Consider the following 20,588-nt stretch of genomic DNA (forward strand, 5'->3'; position numbering starts at 1 on the left):
TATATATGTGTGTGTGTGAAGAGAACACGCTCTAAAGGGATTTATTTCTGTTCCAAAGAAACCCTAAAAACACCTCATTTTACTCATTTTTTATTTTTTCTGCTATATCTGTAAAATTGCAGAACAAGCAAACTTAAAATAACTTTATCATGAAGTTCAGGAAGAACGGAGTATATTAAAGTCATCATGACATGGCTGAGCAGAGCTGCCACAGTGCTGCAGCTCGTTACGACTGTCCCACATCTGGTTTGTGTGAAATCAAGGCATCCTTGAAACGTTTCTCTGTCCCTTCCTCTTTGAAGAGCGACGGCTGAGCTTTAACTCGACCTCGCCATGTGTTTCCACCAAACGCCAGCTGTGGCGCATTGCTGGCTGTAATTAAAGATACGTTGTGTTAAGCCAGGAGATTTCTGCAGTCGGTGTAAATCTGCATCTGTTGGAACGTAATGATGGCATGTTTATACCCGTCAGGTTTGTGTCTGTCCAGGTGCTCCAGTGTAAATTCGCTGTGTCGTCTGCGTATTGTTGCGGCGTTGGTGTGCAATCTGTTAGCAGGGCATTTGTGTGTTACCCCTGGGTTACTCAGAGGGCAGGATGAGGTCTGCTGCACATCAACAACAAGAGGCTATAATGAGCCAAATGTAAATAGTATATTTCCAGAGGGAGAAGTTTGATGGTATTTCTACCAAACATCTGCTTCTTGTCTCCTGCAGACTCCGGAAGACCACGAGGCTGAGACGGGGATCAAGTCCAAGGAGGCTCGCAAGTATATCTTCAACTGCTTGGATGATATGGCACAGGTACGCTGTCCGCGCAGTGTTGCCAGATTGGATAGGTTCTGCCCAATTGGGCTGCTTTTGAACTTTTGGCTGGAAGAAACACATTTGGACTGGTTTTTAGGAAATGTTTAGAGGAAAGTAGTTAACGTTGTGTGGCAGAAAAGCACATAACTTTTGACAAAGAGCTGTGTTCACACTTTTATTTTATTAGCTAATTTACTTTGAAATGAAAGTGAAATCATCAATTATTAGTAACTGGTTAATTAAGTGGCACTGTGTAGTAGAAATCCTAGTACAACATCATGACTTAAAAAGACACAACCAAAAAAACCAAAAGTTTTATTGTCTTCCAGCAGTCGAGTCTTAATCAATCAATAGTTCGTCTTAATCAATTCCTAGTCCTGGGAGTTCTGAATCAATTCAAAATGCTCAAAAATCTATTTTAGACTGCTAAATTTTTTGTAAAATTATATTTTGAATAATTCTTTGATGTTTTTTTTTTTTTATTTAAGCAAAAGCTACGCAGCTAACCTGATAGTGGTAATTTAAATTTCAGAATTTCATGCACAAACGTATGAAACTGATGAAATATGATTCGGTATGGAACTGAATTTTTAAAAATAAATGTTCTGTTTGCTTACGCTATCATTTCTCCTTGTCTTTCACATAATTTAAACAAAATCTCTAAATGGAAAAACATGTTTCTGAATTAAAGATCATTTCTGAAGTGAATCGTAACCCTAAAAATCTAACTCAAATTAAATCCTTAAACAAGATTTACATGTTGTTTAAGGATTAGTCATGTAGTCATAGCACCACATATGACTACATGTGGTGCTATTAAAATAACTTTTATTGAGCTGATTTTGTGGAATTGGCCGGCGTTATGTTGTGTTTGGGCTGGAAACTGTCAGCCAGATCTGGCAACCCATCAGAGCAGGAATCTTCCTTCACAAGTCAAACCAGAGAACTATTGCTTTCTTCTGCTCTGCCTCTCACGTCCAGCACAAGCAGGTTAAGGTCCAGAGCCGGTTTGATCCATCGCGTCCTGACAATTATCTATCAAATGTATGAAATCCTTTTAAATATTTATGCTGCTGAGGCCGGATCTCCAGCTGCAGCAGAGTTCAACTGATACACGGAGTTTTACAGAGCCAAATGAAAGCAGCTGTTTGCTGAAACTCCCGCACGGCTCTTCGACTGTCTAATAACTAACAGACATTCAAACTGAACATGTGCAGCGACTGGCTAACAGGCCTTGATGCGTTCACTTTGTTTCTTTATTTATGCTGCTGGGTGCGGGCTGAGGCTGTTCCTCATCTGTATTTCATGTAAGCATGTAATAACCAAACCCACTAAATGCTGCTGATATCCTAAACCTCAGCCAATTTGCACTTAAGGGACAAACCATGTATGGTTAGTTCTTCAGAGTGTAGCTGGATAGCATTGTGTCAAGTGTAAAGCTCGGTGGAGGGGGTGTTATGATGTGGGTCTGGCCACTTAAAAAAGAGATAATATATATTTCTGAAAAGTTACTTGTAAATTAGTTTTGTCTTATTTCAAGTATAATAAAATATTTGCACAAGAAATTAGACAAAAATACTTGGTCAGATTTTGTGTTTTTGCAGTTTAGGGTTGGGGAGATTTCACTATCATGTCCCCATGACAGATCAGAACCTGAGTGATGATTACCTGTGTATAGATCACCCTTACCTGATTCTGCTGGTAGATAATGGGTTCAGTGATGACTAATATGGCTCAAATGTCATCGTCACGTTCCGTGGTTGAGCTCCTGATGATCGTTTCCAAGATAAAAAGGTTTGGGCAGGTGGATTTCCTCTGTTGGTGGATGTTCATCTTGATTACATCCAGACAGCGGTCCCTGGAAAAACCAGCCATGCGGACACCCGACACATGTTGCTGCTTAAATGATGGAGACAATTACGGAGGTTCAGTAGTGCCCAGGGCCAGTGTCAGGCCGGTCTGGAATAACGTGGTCAGCTGGGACGAGATGGTATCACTTCCCGGGATTGTTGGGTTTACAGCACCAGGCAAACGGTTTAATGAAGCCAACCTGTGCTGGCATGATATCCCCTGGGTTATCTGTATCTTCGGTGCTTCCAGCTCTGTATCCTGTCTTCCTCTGTTGCAACAATACTCGATTTACCAAAGAAACATGTGGAGGTGAGATTCAGAGCTGCTAACATGGGGTAAAAATGGCCTGTTTTACCCCATCTCACTGTCCTGACCGCATAAACAAGTCAGCACTGTGGACATCTGTGCCTCCGTTTATAATGGATGATATAGCTGAAGGCCCTGCAAGGCCGAGGGGCGGGGAGCCAGGAAGTGATAATGAACCTCCTTTTAGTCGTGGGAAATGTGTGGAGGCTTCATTATGAGTATATCTAATTGAAGGGAAATCAGACACCAGCTTACAGTAAATGCAGGACTGCAGGAGGAGTCCAGTGGAGAGCGAAGGAAGGCCGGAAATACTGTAAACATCCGCCGTAATCTGCAGTCCATCAGTTTCCTTACTGATAACCGTGACAGGATGGCGAGGGGAGCATCGTGGTCTTCCTTCTACTACACCGCCCTGTAAAAGGTCCTTTTCATCATGTTAAAACCATAAACAATAATGTATTTATTGGAATCTTCTTTGATAAACTCACACAAAATAGCCTGAGTGTTTGATGGAAGGAAATCAGTACAAGTCTTTAGTCAGGATCAACCGATCCACTTTTTTCACTTCCGATACGATACAGATATCTGAGGTTTAGCATCAGCTGATACTTATCCTATACAGAAAACCAGAATTGACTTAAAACTAGTTAATCTATTTAAAAAATGTAATCAGATTAATCAGACTCTAGAGCTGTGAGTAATAACTATGCATAACTTTATACACTTGAACTACAAAAAAGCATGTTTTGGAAAATGACATGCAAACCAAACATCTCCATTTTCTTATATTCATGAAGGTTTAAAATAATTATTTTGTTTCCAAAGTAGAAGGACAATTGACTGTTACAAAATGCTTTGCTTTGGTTTTATCTTTCTGTTGTTGTTTTTAATGCGCTCTAACGCAGCGTTCTGACTCTCCTCGCTCATCTCTTCACTCATGTTTGCGATTATGCGTTACTGATCGAAGTACGACGCTGTGCAACAGCTGCTTTGAACTGGGTAACCCTGCATGGGCGAGAGGCTTTTAGGTCAAAACACAAAATACGATTAATCAGCATTAACATGTGTTAATACATGCGATTAATCTAAAAGGTTTATCGCATTAATGTTGACAGCCCCACTTAAAACGTAACCAAAGAGTGAGTGAGTTGCTAGGTAACCAAACAGTGAGTTGCTAGGTAACCAAACAGTGAGTGAGTTAGTTGATGCCACCAACCTGGCTGAGCAGTTTTAGCCTTTTCTCTGCCTACATCTCCCAGAATGCTGTGCGTTTCTGGATCAGGGTCCGGTGAAATTATTGAATATTCTACCAGATCTATTATCCAGTGATATTAATCACGTTATACATTGATTGATTGACCAGTTTCAGCCTCTGTTTTTCCCTGGTTGTGTAAAAATGATTTGGGATGATGCTGAAGGCAGGACTGCGACATGCAGGCCATGATGACAGAGCAGCCTGGTTGATCCTGTTGCTCAGCATCTGATTGCCTTTCCTTCAGAAATGCTCCTCGCAGCACACACAGGACTGCCTGTGGTGTTTTGCTGTTTTGGGGGTTTTAATCAGTTTTAAAGAATTGGAAATGCCTAGCTTCTCTCTTCAGTTAAATCAGTAGATGGTAGAAACATTTTCCCCTCCTTTTTTGTTCATTTATCACTTCTGTTGGACCTGATTGTTCACATTTCCCCAAAGTCATCTCCCTACAGAGGACATTGTGATTATTTCTCACCTCATTTCGCAGATTATTCCTTTATCGAAGGCAGCGGAGATGACAAAGAAAGAGGCATGGCTGCAGAAGCTGAATAGCCTGCATGAAGATAGGGGCTTGAATCAGATTTGCCGTGTTGACTGGCAGCACATCTGATAGACCCTGGAGCAGACCCGCAGATAAGCGCCGCGTCTTTATGAAAAACAAGCCTGCTTCCTCCACACAGCAGTCACAATAAACAAGGCTGCCTGTCTGCTGCCTGGTCCTGCTCCCGCTGCCTGACAGGCTGCTCAGCGGCTACATCCTGACCTTGTTCCCCTCCGCTTCGTCCCTCACCAGACGCCACGACACTAAAAGTAGCTCAGAATCAGAATTAGTGCCTCACATACCGAATCAGTCTTTGCTTATGTGTGAAGCGCTAAAGCAGAAAGTTGGCTGCCTTGCCAAGTATTTACCCACAGCCTGGGCCGCTGTGTTTATTACGGCTGAAGCAGCTTGATGTTTCAAGGCAGCTTCCCAGAATTTCCCTCAGAACATATTTACATTAAGATGCCGTGTCAGCTTTTTCAGAGCTGCTCACAAACTGATATCCTGTGTGAAACTGACAGCCAGTGGCGCTGTTTATTGAGTTCCTCCGTTTTGTTTGTTTTTACGTCTTTGGAGGAGATAAAATTCTCGCAGAAGGCCCCGGGACATTTTTCATCTGCTGCTATGAGTACCAGTGCAAATGTTTCTAATCCCACTGCAGAACAAGGTTATCACTGAGCTCTGACACACTCCTTAAATTACGAGACCTTCTGTGTATTATTAGCTTCCTTCTTGGGAAAAGGATGTGGTGGAGATTTTTCTGATACCCAGAGCCCTGAATCATGCTCTGAGGAACTGTGCAAACCTGGAGATGCACCATTCACAGATTTTAAAGTTGATTTCTGATGATCTTGTAAACTTCTGACCTACAAAAACTGATTTTAAGAACTACCATTAATAAAAAAAACATCAGAATTTTCCTTCTTCCTGAATTAACTGAAAATTGAAAACAAAATTAAGTTCAAATACAGTAAGATTTTTTTTCTCAAAAACAATCTCAAATCACACAGCTGGCTTTCTCATGATCACCGATAATCCACAAATACAGTAAAATCCTCCAGGTTATGGGATTAAGAAACATATAAAACCCAACAGAAAATAATTTCAGGATCATTTCTTTACTCCCTTTTTATTTTTATTTTTTGCCTTCCTGAAAATGTAATGTGCCTCAAATCACAAAACAATCAAAAAGCTCTCCCAGTGAGACAAAAGCATTGCATTTTTTTCTCAATGAATAAATCTGTAACAAACCTTGTTTTCTTCTAGGTGAACATGACATCAGACCTGGAAGGGAGCGACATGCTGGCGGAAAAGGCAGACCGGAGGGAGTTCATCGACCTGTTGACCAAGATGCTGACTATCGACGCTGACAAGAGGATCACCCCCATCGAAACACTCAACCACCCCTTCGTTACCATGTCGCATCTCCTCGATTACCCTCACAGCACCCAGTACGCCCTTTTACTGCCGTTTGCACCGTTTCCTCTGTTGTGCGCCACGTGGGCTCACTCCTGCTCTGTCTGCAGCGTAAAGTCATGCTTCCAAAACATGGAGATCTGCAAACGTCGTGTCAACATGTACGACACAGTCAACCAGAGCAAAACGCCCTTCATCACCCATGTGGCCCCCAGCACCTCCACCAACCTCACCATGACCTTCAACAACCAGCTGAACACTGTGCACAGCCAGGTGAGAGTCAAAGGAGGCAGATCGCTGAACTGATGAGTTGTGTCCTTATGATGACAATGACTCTTCCATATTTAAATATTCTGCCACACATTTTGGTGAGTTTTATTGGGATTTTATGTGATAGACCAGGAGTTCCCAAACCTTTCCATGCCATGACCCTCCTAATATCTTAGAACTCTTGAAATAAGACAGAACTGACTTACAGGTAACTTTCAACAAGATATAGGAGCTTAGACAAAATAAACAATTTCTTTAATATGAAAGTTCCACTGTGAAATTATTTAACTTGTAATAGGACATTTTACCCATGTTATAAGTGAAATAATCTAGCAGAGGAACCAGTTCTTTTTGTCTAGAAATAGACTTAAAATACTTGGTAAGATTTTGTGTTTTTGCAGTGTGGGTATGAATACTTTTGGAGAAGCTGATTTATCGTTCTTTATTTAAAATTTAAATTGTCAAATTTGAGCTTGACTAATAATTAGCACATATCAGAGTATTTTTTTGAGAATTACTAAAACAAAAGCCAATTAAAAAGTTGTAAACTGCGTATTTTAAAATCAGTAGTTCCTCAGCTTCCCTGCCAGAAATGAGCCGTTTCTGCTCTCATTAGGTCCATTCTTCCTTTTGTCAGTTTATCAGCCTCTCTCCGTCTTGGTGCCTGGATTTCTGTCTGCCCAGAGTTTCTGTCTGTGGCCCGGTCCTGTGGGATTGTCACAAAGTGCTGATCACACACACGACAAGCCGGGCTTCCTGCTTGCCCAGCATCCCTGGGCTTCCAGGGCCTTAAGAATCCCTTCGCCAGGCTTCCTCGCGCTCCAGTCCGCGTCTGTCTTCTCTTCTTTCCTCCCGTTTGGCTGCGTTGAGCCTGTGGTGCTTTACCGCTCTGTTCCCCAACAATCTGTGAATCAAAACTGCTGACTTTTGGCTTGTGCAGGAATCACAGAGCTTCTGGTTACAAGGTTTACCAGATTGTGCACAGCTACAAATCCAACTCTACCTTCCCTGTCGCCAGCTATACTGAATGAGCTCATATAAGCGACAAAAACGTCGTCTTGCTGTGATTTAAATGCGTCAACATTTCCTCCTGCCTGTCTTTCCTGCAACTGGCTCTAAGGGCAACGAAACAGGCTCAACTTACTGATTTATTTTTCTCAACTCATTTGCAAAACTGGAAAGTGTTTTTGGCTTGTTTTTTGCTCCTTCTGTGCCTGTTTTTGATGAATGCCACAGAAAAATATTGATCATGTTTTCCCCTCCTAATGTTCATCACACTCTCTAAAGAGAGCAAATGAAAAATGAAAGCTCTGCCCCTACACACACCTAATGCAAAAAGCTAAAATTAGACGTTGTCTCATGGTACAACTCCTCATCTGAACAGAAAAAAAGTTCCTTTTAAAAGTGTTTGTTTCCCAGGAGATGTTCCACACGTCTAATGCTTAAAACATGCAGAAGTTACCAAATTTACATAACTATGCCATCACAGCTGACTGGAAATGTATTTCTGTCAATCGTAACCGAGATGGAAACTAGGCAGGAACCTTGTGACGTGTGATTTATTAACTTTTCCACACAGATTGACACTTTGTGTGAAAAGCTGATGTAGTTTTGCTCTAGGCTGATTTCTAAGATCACATGTCACATTTCAGTGGGAAAAAGAAACATTTCTGCTTCTGTCAGGTTCATGTTGGCTCTATGTCCGAACTTTACATGAACTCATCATGGACATGAGCATCACATTCACTTTGACTTTTCACTGTTGCAATTCAATCAATCCTTTTTTCCGGGTGCATTATTATTATTATTATTAATCAATATAAACTCCAGGGATTTTTAAAGCTAATAATTTGATGCACAAGTTTGAAGAAAAATAAATATTTGTCAAATATTCCAAAATTTGTCAGTAGTAACACACAATCAGTGATTTTCATTGTACACAAAAATCACAGATTTTGTAAAAAGTCAGTGATCCAGGCAGAATTATGTTAAATGATTAAACATTTATTTCGCTGCAATTGGAGACATTGAATGAAAGCATGTAAGCATTTGATCCTTTGTCCATCATTTTGCACTTGTGTGAATTATTTGAAATATTTCAAGTTAAATGTTTTGATCTTTCATTGTCAATGCAAACAAATACACAAACACATGCAACTGATTCTTTCTTTTAAAATTTATTAAAATTACATATTTTCAGCCCACAACAAAACAGAATGTATGACCAATGCTGTAAATATTAATAAACACCCAGAAGCAATTTATTCTAGTAAAAACCGATACTGTGGTAAACAGCTCAAATGATTCAACTGCATTTACTTTCAGGGGATTTTGTGTCATTGAGTTATTATTCATGCAACCGTGGCATTGATTGCATTTCCACTCACATCCTTTTTCACCACCTAATTAATCAAATCAGCGGTTTGCATATTTTAAGATTCCTCTGCTCTGCCTGCTCCCAGATTCTTCCTTTGGGTTTCATTATTTCTCTCCCGATTGTTTCAGTTGTGAGCTGATTCCATCCCACCTCCCTGTCATTCCCATCAGAACCTCCACCCTCATGACTTTTATTTTGGTCCCACCATTCCTTTAGGCCACCAACCTGGCTCCCTCCTCCACCAACAATGCCACCCTTTCCTTTGCCAGTCCTGACGTCTCCATACTAAACTACCAATCTGCACTCTACCAGCCCTCCGCCGCCTCCATGGCGGCTGTGGCCCAGAGGAGCATGCCGCTGCAGCCGGGGGCGCCGCAGCTCTGCGCCGCTCGGCCCGACCCCTTCCAGCAGGCGCTCATCGTCTGCCCGCCGGGATTCCAAGGTAACCACATTAACGTTAGCATGGCAAAACTTCAGAATATCACTGGAGATTATTTATTTCAGGTGTTCAAAAAGGAAACTCAAATATTATTGTCACATTTGAATCTTTCAGGGCAAAGAAAATCTGAGCAAAAATGAAAAAAAGCTGTTTTAAAATAATGGTTGTGTATATTAACCATCCTGGCTTCATGTGAAAATTTACTTACCTTATGAATTAAATGTAATCAACTATTTTAACGATTTAAACAGAAGAATGAAGACCTCAGAAAGCAACACATCTGAAGTTATTCAAGATTACTTAAGTACATCTGGGTCATGAAGCAGGACAAAGATTTTCAAATAGCCTAGTCAAATCCCGAACTTAAATCCAGCTGTGAATTGCCTTGAACAGGCCGTTAATGCTGAAAAATCCTCCAGTATAGATGAATTAAATCAGTTCATCATCCTAAAACTCCTCCTCAGCGACTTATTACCTGTTAAACGCTGCCAGAGCTCAACCAGAGGAAAGTTACTCTTTCAGTAATAAATGAAAGCATCATTTCAGAACTGTTTTATATTTATAGAAACATCTCAGTGTAACAAAAAAAGCAAATGAAAATTCAGAATTTTGTGAGTGTCTGCTGAGAGCAACGTCATTAACATCATCCACTAGTAGAATAAGCTGTGAAAGGCCATTAGGGTTTAGACTGGCAGTTCACAGAGTGCTGTAGACAAGATTAATGGGAAGTTCAGTGGAAGGAAAAACTGTCAAAAGAAAGCTTTTACAAGAAACAAGGATGACTTCAGTCAAGGTGCGAATATCTGATAAGAAAATGAATTATGCGTTTTAAGATAGTTACCAAAATGAACAGAAATAAATGCTTTAATTATCTCACTCTGTGTGATGAATATTTATGTGAGCTTAGCTTTTTGAAACAAAAAACCATTTTTTCAGTGATACTTTTATTTTCTCTTGATTCAACTACATGATTTCAGCACACAAAGCAGAAATGCATTAAGCATAAACTGAGTTATTTTAACTCTGATCTGATCTGAGCGCCTTTCATGCTATTTTTATGACGTTCTTGGCTTGTGTTTTATTCATGAGCAGGTTTGCAGGCATCCCCTTCCAAGCACACCAGTTACTCTGTCAGGATGGAGAACGCGGTTCCCATAGTGACGCAGGCTCCCGGTGCCCAACCTCTGCAGATCCAGCCTGGCCTCCTCACACAGGTAAGGGGCATATTCCCACATTTTAACTTTATTTATTTATTATTTAATTTTTAAACAGGAAAAGATGAAAAGAAATCTGGCCTGGCTCAGCATAATTACTGTTTTACAGCAGGTTCCTCTTGAAACACATAAATATGCAACATCACATCCCATTAATAAACACATAGAGACTTACCGATTTACAAAACAGTCGAATATTTACACTGAACAGTGACTGTAAAAAAAAAACACACATTGAAGAAATGGTGCATGATTCTTATTAAAAGTGCAAATGTTGAGATTGACTTTATATGTTTTGGAACAAACAGAAAATGATTTTTGGTCATAACAGTTTTTAAAGGCTGGTAGTGATGAGTGTCGTAGTCGATTGGGTTTATGCGTCAGAGCAGAAAACCTACATAATAACACAGTTTAATAACGCTGCACAAAACATAATTTCGAAAAGTTTAAGCATTTGAATAAGAAAAACTATGAAATGAGGCGTTATGAGTTTTTTAGGACTTATTGGGTTCCAAGATTTCATTAGATAAATAAACATTGTTAAAAAATACGAACTTATTATAAAAATTTTAATAATCTGTTGTACTGAGAGCTATTCAGGAATGGAATAAATCACATAAAAACAAGATTTTATAGTTAAAGGAGCACATGAATGTTATTTTTATTTAATCATATAGTAGTGTGTATAATGCCTGACTAAATTTATGATATTATATGTTGATGTTGAAATGATTTTATGTGTTGCATGAATATTATTTGGGTTTTATCAATTGGACCCCAGGAAGATCAGCTTTCTACTGTGGTGGAAACTAATGTTAATAAATAAACAAAAAAACAAAAGTATTATGGCATTAAGATAAGTGTTTGAAACAGAAGATGTTGAATATGATCCAATTTTGAAATAAACATAAATTTTCTGTGTCATCTTAGCAGATAAAGCTTGATAAGTTAGCTTCATGACATTCAGTTGCGTTCAGTCGTTGGGTTCCTTTTTTCCCACAATCTCTCAGTGGTATCTGTGGTTGGGGGAGGAAAACGCGGCCCCTGCCGGCAGCTGCTGCTTCCTGAATGCGATCAGGCCATCGGCCCCTCTGCTCTCACTCCTCACTCTGGAAAGGTCCTGAAGTTTCAGCTGCTCCCGCTGCAGAAACACTGCCGGTGTCTTCCATCGCCGCTCCACGTCTTTCTCCCTATGGAAATTTCCATGCAGGCTTTAAATATCCCTGAGAATTCTGGGAGTTTAAATCGTTCCCTTATCTCTAGTTAATCATCCAGTAGGCAGGCATGCGAGGAGCAGAGCTGCGTGCGCTCGCCTGTGCACGTGCGTGTTTTTCTACGGTGAGCTAATCTGTCAGATACCAAATGGTGATTAGCTCCATGGCTGCTTCCAAGTCAGGCGCTCCAAATTACAGGCCTCCCAGGACCTCCAGAGGTCAGGGAGAAGCTGGGGTGAGGCAGCAAAAAGTCAGCAACGCTTTCAGCAACCAGTCCTATGACGGGCTGATAGGGCCTCACTAAGAGAATAAAATAATACAATTACAAGAATAAAGTTGATAAAATAACAAAAAAGTCATATTATGAGAATAAAGTCTTGCTATGACTTTATTCTCAAACTATTATGACTTTCTTCCCGTAGTATCGTAACTATTCACATAATACTATGATTTTATTCTCACATGGCTTTATTCTTGTATTATTGCAACGTTTTTCCGTACAAGTTTATTCTCATAATTCTACGGCTTTATTCTTGTAAGTATACATTTTTAAATTTTTTGTACTGTGGCCCTGATATTCTGTTGTCAGATCCAACCAAATAATGACTAAAATTGAGAAAAAAACAGTCTAATGTTGCAGTGATGTTGTTCCTCCGTGCCCTGCAGGTGTTCCTTGTCACCTCTGTCTGCACACATGTTAAACAAAGACAGGCAGTAGTTAACTGAAGCAGATGGCTTTTACAGGCCAGTGAGCAGAACACCTAATAACTGGGTATGTGGTGAGTGTGTTTATTCCTCTGCAGTGGGAGGTCTGAGCTCGCCTCTTGCTTGTTTACTGTTACCCACGGACTCTTTGCCCACCTTGAGCCAAGCCAAGGTTGGTCTCAAGCACCTGGCTGTGCAGAAACGGAGAGAGAGGGTGCAGCGAAGGTCGGGGGGTGAGCGGCTCTGAGCCGGGAGGCAGGGAAACCAGCGGGACCTTTATCTGGAGCAGGAATGCAGAAAATGTGGAAACAATTGGGGAGTGAGAGCTGGGGCTTTGAAAGGCCTGAGGTGACAAAGGGTTTCTCCCAGGCAGCCCGGGTCGCGGTGGGAGGCGGTGGGCCGCTGATGGTGATGGTGATGGTGGGCTCTGAGGAGAAAGAAAACAACCTCTTAACTGGGTTACCATTTCAGGGCAGACGAGCCAGTTACACAACGCAGACAGCGCGTGAGAAAGGCATGCAGAGTGGCAGGAATGGAGATAGAGCGAGCAGGAGACGGGCTGGACGTATTACAGTCTGTTAATGGGCCGCTGATAAAAGGGCCTGGATGTGGTCGGGATGTAAAGAACATCTCCAGAATGTTCCATTAGAGATATCAGTCATTATGGTTGAGACAAAGCAGCCATGTTGCACCAACTCCACCCCCAACCTTCAGCTCTGTGCAACCTGCCTCACACACAAAAACAAATCAATCACATGCAAACATTACAGTACAGAAACACGGCCTGACAGAAGTGTTTTACCTCCTTACAGGGTTCGTCTGTTTCAGATTCTTCTTTTTTGTTATGATCAAATATTTCATATCATCAAAATCAAACAATGAGAATCAGAACCTCTAAATCTGAGACATTGGTCAGATTGAGGTTCTGCTCCAAATGGAAGAGTTAAAGGGTCCAATCACACTGGCGGATTGTCTTCTCTGCCTGGAAACCCAATCTGCCTATCCATTAGAAATAGATAAAAGCAATATCACCCAACAAGTCAGACAAAAGATAACCTGAGTAAATATAAACTGATGTCTACTCCAAGCTGTCAGTTAATGAAATATAGTAGAGTAGACATCTGGTTGTGCAGCGCTTAGCACCAACAGCTAACACCACGGATTCTGATAACTTGACATTCTCGTGGAGAGATATTTGTAGTTTTTGAGTTGTTCCATGTTGGACTTGCAGTCTTAAACTGATAGCTGAACTTTCTCCTTCAAGACTTTCTTGTAATTGAAAAGAACATGTGAGTCCTTCAGAATTAATCCTCTTCAAGGCCCAGACCATCACTCTGCCACTGTGACGGCTGTGCTTTGTTTTTCAAAGCCATTTTTCTTCTTTTTGCCAACTTCTTGGCATCCAACTGCTGCTTTTTTATTAGTTTTTTGAGATGAGAAATTGAACCAAAAAAGTGGGTAATCCTGGTTAATAAGTGATTTTACAAGGTGTTAGTTGGCTTGGATGGATGTTTTTCCCTAAATGAATGAAATCATCAATCTGTGTTTACTTAGGTTGTCTTAAAGTGAAAGTAGTTGATCTGAAGCATGTAGCTGTGACTACAAAGCAGAACAAGTGCTGAAGACATTTCTGCAACACATACTGATGGTGTTGTAAATAGATGCATAAACGGTATTAAAGGAACAATTCATTAGCCCTGACATTAAAGTGCTAATCAATAGAGCTGCATTAAACCGCTAGGGCTACACACACACACACACACACACACACACACACACACACACACACAGGCGTGTTCAGACACACATGGCACATCTGCAGGCAGATTACGCCTGCTAGGTCTCTGCTTCTGCATAAGAAATTCAAAGAAGGCTCTTTCAGAGCAACCTGAAGAGAGGTAGGAATCTAATTAGAGCGCTGGTTGATTTGACACACATCACACACATAATCACAGGCAAGCATCACACACTCAGCTGCTCATGTTCGCACGCACGCACACACACACACACACACACACTCAAAAAGGGATCTGAGGTATCTTTATTAGGTCCGGCCCTGCGCTCTCCTTTGACGGATGTTTCCCTCAAATTGACAAACTTCATCAGATATTTGCCCTCTAGCTACTCTAGTTGGAGTTTAATGTTACCACTTTTTGAAAAGAAACCACCATTTTCTCATGCTACATTATTGAGAATATTTCAGCTGACCAACATAAAACATAAAAATGGTCAGATTTTTGCTCCTGCCTGTTGATGTTCAGGCGACACTTCACATAATTTTAGATTTCCTTCTTTTGGATTGGAGGAGAACATCTGTGAACTTAAGTTTTCAGGTTTTGTCCCAGATTCTTTATTGTATTAATGTCAGGACTTTGACTAGGCCATTCTAGGATGGAAGCCATCCCATATCATCTCTGGCTTTATATTTAGGATCATGGTCCAGCAGCCTCTAGCAGGTTTTCCTCTCGGATTGATCTGGATTTACCTCCATCCCTCTTTCCATCACCTCTGACAAACAGTTTGTTTCTAGCAGTGGAATAATTATTCAAACCTATGTGTAAAATAAATACTTTGTGTGTATTTGTATCAAATGCCCAGTAATAAGACATGTTTAATGCTAGGATTAGTTTACTGTAAAACATTATGCATTGCTATGTGTTAGCATTACTTCAAATGCCAGTAAAATACATTGGAATGTTTTAGTTAAAGGCTCTCTCTCTCTGCACTTTGTATATAACCTGGCCAGTTTTCAGTTTTCTGTCTCCTTGTTGTGACCTTAAAATCGTTGGCCTGACCCGGGTTCTGTCTCTGCAGCAGGCCTGGCCCAGCGGCACCCAGCAGATCCTGCTGCCTCCAGCGTGGCAGCAGCTCACCCACACCTCCGTCCAGCACGCCGCCGTCATCCCAGACTCCATGGGCAGCACACAGACTCTCGCCAACTGGAGGTAAACACTTCAGTAGTTTCTACATGGTCCATGCAGGTGATTGAAAATACTTGAATTTCAATGAGGTGTTCTCAAGGTTTGGAAAGTTCTTGATATCCATCTAAATTCCTTGAACATTCTTGATTTTCAAACTGCAGTGTTTTATAATAAACTGACATTTAATTTAAAAACTAATTTTGCAAACGTTATTTACAGTTGCATCGACTTTTTTGGGGACAAAATGAATGTACGTAGCTGAAAATAGACACCAACATCGGTAGCCTACAGGCTACTTGTTAAGCTTAAGGTTCTGTATTGATATTAGCTAGTCATCTTTTAGCTAACATTACCTGCATCCAGCAGCTTTACTCAACTCAGTCGGTTAGTTTGGAGGGAAAAACTGTGAAAAGTTCTTTGCGTTTTGCTGGTTTGCTGCCGTGATTCTAGCACAAACCTACGTAGCTCCGCCCAGCAGCAGCAGGTCTCCTTCACAGGTGGAAACCCAGCGCCGTAGCGCTCATGTTGCGTTTAAAGGCGGCTCGGAAAAACAGGTTACAACATGTTAACAATGGATTAAACAGTTTTAACTGCTGATAAAAGTGACAGAGGACACAAATATGGGAAGTGTGGAAGCCTCTACTGTATCAAATTGACATAGGAATAACAGAGAGTTGGCCATTCTAAGGTAAAAACCCAGCGCATACAGTGTTCATGTTTTGTTTTTTTCATCCAGACGGCTTCCCGCGCACTCCCCCCCCCCTGCAATGACACGACGCCCCCCTTAGGGGGCGCACCCCACAGTTTGGGAACCTCTGCATTAAACAATGTTTTTTAAATTGGGGACTTTTTTGTTGAATTTGTGTTTTGTGTGCAGGTTATGTGAGAAGCAGACTTGAAATCATAAAATGTTGCTGTATTTCAGTTTACTTTGTCTCTGCTGCAGAATGTAGAATACTACCACAAGACATTATTAATAATCTTAATGAATGATATAATATGTGAATTGAAACTGTCTTTCTTTAGTTCATTTGTGTTGTTTTTATTTCCAAACTGATGCATTAACTCAGGAATCTTTGCTTCTTTAGTAACTTTATCTTCAGATGAGATCATGTGCTGGAACACCAGCAGGTTGACCTCAGAGAAATGGAGGATATGCTGTATCTACAGGCAGAGTGCAGCCTGTCACTGAAGTTAATTGATGAATGGGAGGCTAGATGGAAGCGGGACAAAGGGACATATATGTACAGATATATAATGTGCAGGCATGGGAGGTTGTCAGGGCGATTAGATCCGTTCAGGGCTGCCCGTCTGTGGGAAGTCAGCCCCCGCCCTGCCACTCCTTCACCTCCTGTCCAGTCGCAGCTCTGTAGTCCTCAGAGAGAAGATCGGGAAAGTGTCGCACTTCCTCTGCAGAGCTATCGCTCCACAGCTGCTGGTGTCAGCTCCTCTGCCCTCCCTCTCTGCTCTCCTCTCGTTTTTTAGCCTCTCCAGAAAAGAGAGCCGCTGCCACCTACTGGCTTCACTGTGAAATACTGTGTTCCTGCCAGTGTTTACTGATTTATATCTTTTTTTTTTTCAGATCTATCTGATACTTTTTCTGCAGATTCTTGACATGCATCTGAATAAAATAAAATATAATTGAAAAAATAAATATATTTTATCAGTTCAGTTACAAATTTTTAACTCGTATAGATTTCATATGGTAATTTTAACAATTATGGTTTGCAGTTTAAGAAAACCAAAAGATTACATCCAATAAAAAATCAGAAATAAATAAAACAAGGCCACAGACAATCATTCATAAAAAGAAGTGTGTTAATGGAAGGATTAGTGGAAGGAAAAAGTGTGGTAGTCACAGATGTATCCATGACATGAGCTGCAACTGTGAGCTCATCTTGTAAACAAGGCCTCAACATAGCTAATGAGTTAGCTAATGAGTTAGCTAACGCTACCGCCAACAACACACAACAGCAAATCTTTCTTCTTAGCTCTTAATGGTCATTAACCAGAACTTCAATCAAACTTTACTCAAGTGGAAGCTTACAATACAGTCAAGTAAATGTGCTTTAGAATGAATTTATCCAGAAAAGTTTATTTAGGGGAAGCCACATGTTAGCACAACGCGCTAAGCTAAAGTGTAGCTCCACTGTTTGTGCATTTGCAGATTAGCAAAAGTGTATCTATCACTAATGATGTGGAATTAATGTATGTATGTTTGTTTCGCTTTTTCAAATGAAACAACTTTCAAATAGTATTCTAGTTGATTGAGATGAATGTGCATCATTTGTGTCATTCTGCAGGAATTCCCATCCTCATGGGAGCCATTATAATCCCATCATGCAGCAGCCAGCCTTGCTGACTGGTCATGTCACGCTCCCATCAAACCAGACTCTCAATGTGGGCGTGGCTCATGTCATGAGGCAGTCATCCACCAATAACAACTCCTCTTCCAAAAAGACCAAACAGCACCAGATGTCGACCAGGTATGCAAACTACTGATGAAGTCTTTTTAAATGAATTTATAGGGCTAAAGTATGATGTAATATCAATTTTTTTAGCTTTACATCCTGTTATGATGTTATTCCCTCATTAAAAACATACCTGGATTTTTGCCTTGATGTTTTCATGCATGTTTGAGGAATCCTTTAATCTCCATGGCAACCATTCAGCTGTGCATAAAGCCTGGCTGGACCTACCCCCACCTTCGAGACATAGCTCCTCCTCACAGCTGCAGTTTCCAAACTATGAGCTTCTGCCTCACGGAGGCCCCTCGAACTACCCCACACTGCTCCTTCAGACTAGCCAGCAGCAATTAGCAAACACCTGGTAGAAACGGGGCATCTGCTGAGCTCATCAGAGGAGCTACTTCTCAGATCAATGCTGGTAGTTGAATAGAGGAGTCATGTTGTGATGACTTCCTAAAGGCGGAGTTTCAGAAAGAGCAGAAGTTTTTAAAGAGACAGAGACCCAATTTCAAGGTTTTAAATTATGAAATATAATTTCTTTTAAGTCATTTTTGTTATATACAGAATTTTTAAAACAACTGAGGATAACACTGTTACTTGAATGTTCTATAAAATGGCACTAAGTACATAGTGCTGCCCCTTTAATGCTCCTGAATCTTCAGCATCAGTGGCCTGATCTCTCGCCTCCACCTCTGTTTTTCCAAGGAACGTGTCGACCTACGAGGTGTCGTCCTCCCAGATGGTGCTGTCGCCGCAGCGATCCAAGCGGGTGAAGGAGAACACGCCCCCCCGCTGCGCCGTGCTACAGAACGGGTCGGCATCCCACTGCCCACCGGCGCAGGGCTGCGCTGGAGGAGGGTGGGGCGCCAACGAAGCAGAGCAGGCTTCCAGCACCACCCGCGAACATCAGCACCAGCACCATGTCCCCAGACAGACCATCATCATCCCCGACACGCCCAGCCCCGCCGTCAGCATCATTACCATCAGCAGCGACTCAGAGGACGACGACCAGAAGCAGAACAACGGGTCGGTTCGGGTTTTTTCTTCAGCAGGAAACTGCAACATAATTAAGAAAACCGATTGGATTTTAGGTTTAAATTATTATTTTGGTTTTTTTTACAAATTTTTGTTGGACATTAAATTGCCTCGGTAAATATTGTGATAAACAATAATGTTATTGTTTTGAAACCATTTTCAAGTAATATGTTGATTATGGCCCTCTTAAACACAAATAAACTTTAATTTAGTAAAGAACCCATAACACTGGAATTAGGAGATGTTTAAAATATCCAAAATAAGATGCAACAAATAAAAACAACAATTATAACAGAAATAAAAACCACACAAGGAGAACCATAAATAAAATGGATTGTATTGTGATGTGTCATAAACTAAAATTAGCCAAAATAATTCAAAGTTCATAGCGACTCAGAGCAATATGAAAGGTCGCCTGCTCTCTTTCTTTCCTATTTTAAAGAGTGGGAACAAATTGAGAATTGAAATATGTTAAACATTCCTCCTAACTCTTTGTCTGTTTTCTGCAGCTCATCTTCCAAGCACAGAAAGAACGTCATCAGCTGTGTGACGGTCCATGATTCCCCAGAGTCAGACTGCTCCAGCCACAACAGCCCCTACAGCCTGGAGTCAAGACCCCACAACCATAACAACAACAACAGCTACGACACGAAAACCACCATCCTGGACAACTACAACAATGGGAACCCTCGCACAATCATCATCCCTCCGCTCAAGACACAGAACAGTGAAGTGCCCAGCGAATGTGAGCGGCTGATGCCAGGTAAACGCCGCTTTAATAATTCAGATAAAGGTAAAAGTTGCTGCTTTGCAGGTGAACAGATTTATTTATTTTTCTACTGAACAGATGGACTGAATCATCAGAATATAGCTTACAAGTTTAAATCCTCCAATGGAGTGACATTGGGCAATAATCACATACCAGGGGGCGTGGCCTATCGACAGCAGCGCTCAGGACCACACCCGCTTCAGCAGCAGCCACTCAATCTCAGCCAGGTACAGTACGCAGCAAACAATCAATGTAACTGATCAATACGATGTTGTTTTGATTATGCTCCGTCATGGCAATATTTGCATGGCACTTATTATGCAAAATTCACACTTTGCTCATTTTTGGGCTTCTATTTTGGTTTCTACAGCTTCTGAAAGCAGCCCAAACACTTAAAAAAATACAAATAAAAATAATTAATCACTAACAGTTTTGGCAATAAGGTCACGTTTTTTTGTGTTTGGAAAATGAGCCATTTCAAAAACTTTCCGAATGTAACGTCACAAATCAGCAGATGCTACCCGTCACCTAGCAACCAAAGCAGAGCTCCAGAACATTTGGTCAGTTAGTTTTATCATTGTCAATTATTCTAACTATCAATCAGAGAGAAAAAAATTCCACATTCTACAGATTTTTCATTTCTAATATTTTATACAAAATTAGAAATGCATTAACAATGCAAATAAACAAATAATACAGTTAAAAAATACATATAATAAACTTTTTATTGCCTAAAATTAAATAATTAAATATACATTCCTTTAGTGAACGTTTGATTATTTGTAGCAAAGGATGCATCCAGAGATAAAAAAAAATACTTCTACCTTCAACATGTGAAATGTTCAGGGCTTTTTGCCTGTCTTAACACCAATATAACTGCGCGTTACCTAGCAACCCAAGCAGAGCTCCAGCTTGTTTGGTCAGCTCATTTTACTGCTGTATGCACTGTACAATGGCTGCTGGAAAAGACAAGTATTTTGTTGTTTACTTACCATCCAGAAACTACA

The 20,588-nt window shown here is 40.9% G+C and overlaps 1 protein-coding gene and 1 long non-coding RNA gene across 3 annotated transcripts in view; one reads left to right on the plus strand and one right to left on the minus strand.

Annotated features, from left to right (window-relative positions):
• hipk2 (homeodomain interacting protein kinase 2) overlaps nucleotides 1-20,588 on the plus strand; it is a 95,949-nt gene that overhangs the window by 66,393 nt on the left and 8,968 nt on the right. Inside the window, exons 5-14 of one of the 2 annotated variants that reach the window (XM_007553211.2) lie at nucleotides 714-800; nucleotides 6,020-6,204; nucleotides 6,280-6,442; nucleotides 9,033-9,258; nucleotides 10,348-10,469; nucleotides 15,203-15,333; nucleotides 17,613-17,795; nucleotides 18,483-18,803; nucleotides 19,322-19,575; nucleotides 19,660-19,808. In XM_007553211.2, the coding sequence (XP_007553273.1) occupies nucleotides 714-800; nucleotides 6,020-6,204; nucleotides 6,280-6,442; nucleotides 9,033-9,258; nucleotides 10,348-10,469; nucleotides 15,203-15,333; nucleotides 17,613-17,795; nucleotides 18,483-18,803; nucleotides 19,322-19,575; nucleotides 19,660-19,808 (1,821 nt within the window). The remainder of the gene's footprint in view (nucleotides 1-713; nucleotides 801-6,019; nucleotides 6,205-6,279; nucleotides 6,443-9,032; nucleotides 9,259-10,347; nucleotides 10,470-15,202; nucleotides 15,334-17,612; nucleotides 17,796-18,482; nucleotides 18,804-19,321; nucleotides 19,576-19,659; nucleotides 19,809-20,588) is intronic. The other variant, XM_007553213.2, reaches the window with a different exon arrangement.
• LOC103138854 (uncharacterized) lies at nucleotides 12,045-15,207 on the minus strand. Its single transcript, XR_476334.1, has 2 exons — nucleotides 15,127-15,207; nucleotides 12,045-12,815 (listed from the first exon to the last, which is right to left on the minus strand). It is a non-coding gene; the product is annotated as an uncharacterized LOC103138854 (long non-coding RNA).

The sequence above is a fragment of the Poecilia formosa genome, unplaced genomic scaffold (genome assembly GCF_000485575.1).
Source record: "Poecilia formosa unplaced genomic scaffold, Poecilia_formosa-5.1.2 Scaffold55, whole genome shotgun sequence".
NCBI lineage: Eukaryota > Metazoa > Chordata > Actinopteri > Cyprinodontiformes > Poeciliidae > Poecilia > Poecilia formosa.